Raw genomic sequence first — 2,619 nt, 5'->3', positions numbered from 1 at the left:
GCTTTGTTTGATTTTTTTTTATGTATTTTAAATATAAACTAAATATATTACTATATGCAAAAACAAAACATATAACTTGTAATATTTATATCTTATTAACTAAGTTTATTTATTGATTTTGTATTAACTTTATTCTATTTAAAAGTAAGTGTATAACTAAAAGAATATTGTTAGTTTTGTTTGTAGATTATGATAATATATGTGTTGATGTTGTATTTTTAAAAATACAAGTATATGAACTAACTAACAAATTAAAAGAATTTTATAATTATTCATCAAATATTAATGTTTAAATACGTAATATTCTTAAAGTTAAACTTCAAAATCATCTTTTTTATATCTTGGGTTTTATATCTTGGGTGAAAAAATATAAGAAAAAAATTAGATGTAGTCAAGATTGAATGTTGCATTCATGATTTGTTGTAAACTTATGTTGATATTAAACTATTACTGTTTGAGTCCATTCGGAGACATCCAAAAAATCGATATGATATGCTCACTTTGGCGTGGCGGGGTCCAACAACGTCATCAATGTGCTGAACTCGTCCAGCCTCTTCAATGCAATAGCAACGGTCCAGTTATCAGCTTCACTGCCAACGGACGACAGCATCATATGGGGTACTACTTAGCCGACGACATTTACCCTAGATGGCCAATTTTTCTTGAAGACGTCTCCTGCCCAACGGGTGCGAGGAGAGAGCTTTTTGCGGCAAAGCAGGAGTCTGCACGGAAGGACGTGGAGCGAGGATTCAGTGTGCTTCAAGCGTGTTGGGGAATAGTGAAAGGTCCGACTCGTTCTTGGTACAGGCATCATATCGCCAATGTCATGTACACGTGCATCATCTTGCACAACATGATTATTCACAATGAAGATCGTGCAACTAGCGAGTGGTCCGACGATGAAGCCAGTCCGAACGCAGGTCATGCAGCTCTGCTGGTCGTTCGAGGTTTACCCTATGGAGTCACCGAGAGATTGCAAGCTCAAGAGAGCATGCGCAACCATCAAGCTCATCTTGATCTCATGAACGACATGATTGAAGAAGTTTGGATACGTAGTGGTCGTTGAAATTGTACCTCATTAGTTGTAACTTTTTTTAAAAAAAATTAAGTAATGTATGTTTTTTTGCTATTTCTTTAATTAGAAGTCTAATTTTACTATTTATAATTGGTAAATATAAAAAAAATTAAAATTAAAATTAAAATGAGAAATGGATAATAGATAGGGCATCCACTAGGCTTCCACCATTACAGAAAAATAAAACATGCTGACGTGACAACTACTAGGGCTCTTACTAGTGCATCCACTAGTGCATCCACTATGGATGCTCTAATTCATCTTCATATTCTAAATTCCTAATACATGTATCTTAACATTTTGTACAGTTTTCCAATCATAAAACAAATAGTATGCGTAAGAAGAGTACCTCGAATCATACTTAAATATGCAATCTCCCCGTTGAATTCCTTCTTGATAATATACTCTTCTTCTTTTTTGAAAAAATGAAATTTCTTGTATATGAATGGAGAAAAGGGGTTCCTCCCCGACGGTTGTTCAACCCTCTATTTATATATTCCCTAGTATTATTTTGATATGTGATATTTAAAGTGTACACATGGCACACAAATATTCATGCATGTATTATTTCCTTTTCTAGATTGTTCATTCTAATTAAAAACTATTATATGAGTACAAATATCTCCTTGTTAACCGACATTCTCGATCCTTCATGAAGAGAGGAGAAAAATAGTTTAATGCAACTTCCAAATAGTTGATATACTTATATGATGAAAATAATGTTGGCAAAATGGATCAATACTCAATATAAATAAATATCTTATTTGATTATACTACACGGTGCTTTACCAATCAAAAGTATTCATCCTTTAAGTTATTAAAACCTATTTAAAGTCTAATATTATTTTTTTTTATCTAATTCATATACTTATCCTAACATTTAGTTTCTTTATCAATAAAAAAAAATCTTAATGTGCCAATTTTATAATAGAAATAGTGAATCCATTCTAAGCGAAATCTAAGCCACTTTTTGGGATGTTACATCTTCGATTGCCTGTGTGTCGGTGAGAACTAGGGTTTGTGTGTGAGGGCTTAAGTCTGAGATTGTGCGAGATGGATCTTGATCCGGTGTGAAGGGGTTCTGTGGTGGAAATATCGACGATTTGAGGGTGATCTCTAGTCGATTCAACGGTGCTCCCTTGGATCTGGTTCTGGTTGAATAAATCTGAAATGTTGGCGGGTGTCTGAGCCAATATCTTTGATCTATTCGGTGTCCTTTGTTTTTGTTTTTCTTATTCTTCGTGTGTGTAATATCTTAGATCCGATTGGATCTCACTTGTTATTACTAACTCGTGTACTTAGTGTGCAGGCTGTGGAGTAATCAAGGAGCTAGCTAGACTTCCAACATAGACTTGTAATAGCTAGGATATATTAGTTGTACACATACCTGTAATCTTGATTAAAATCAGCCGCGTGGTTGAGAGTTTGGCTGAGCTCCCTTGTAAAATGAACAAAGAGGTCTCGGTAATTAGTAAATTCGGACTGGTCTGATCCCTACCTCAAGATTTTATTCCGGCCAAAATTAACAATCAATATAATAACAA

General features: G+C 34.0%; 1 protein-coding gene across 1 annotated transcript; it reads left to right on the top strand.

Moving 5' to 3' along the window:
- The first annotated feature begins 613 nt into the window (after nucleotides 1–613).
- Nucleotides 614–1,066, top strand: LOC148934378 (uncharacterized). The gene has a single exon (XM_089062286.1). The coding sequence runs from the start codon at nucleotides 614–616 to the stop codon at nucleotides 1,064–1,066; it is 453 nt and encodes a 150-aa protein (XP_088918412.1).
- Nucleotides 1,067–2,619: the final 1,553 nt, after the last annotated feature.

The sequence above is a fragment of the Salvia hispanica genome, chromosome 1 (genome assembly GCF_029641045.1).
Source record: "Salvia hispanica isolate PSC_SH4W2 chromosome 1, Shi_PSC_v1, whole genome shotgun sequence".
NCBI lineage: Eukaryota > Viridiplantae > Streptophyta > Magnoliopsida > Lamiales > Lamiaceae > Salvia > Salvia hispanica.
The sequence above is the reverse complement of the archived record's forward strand: the minus strand, read 5'-3'. Positions and strand labels throughout refer to the sequence as shown.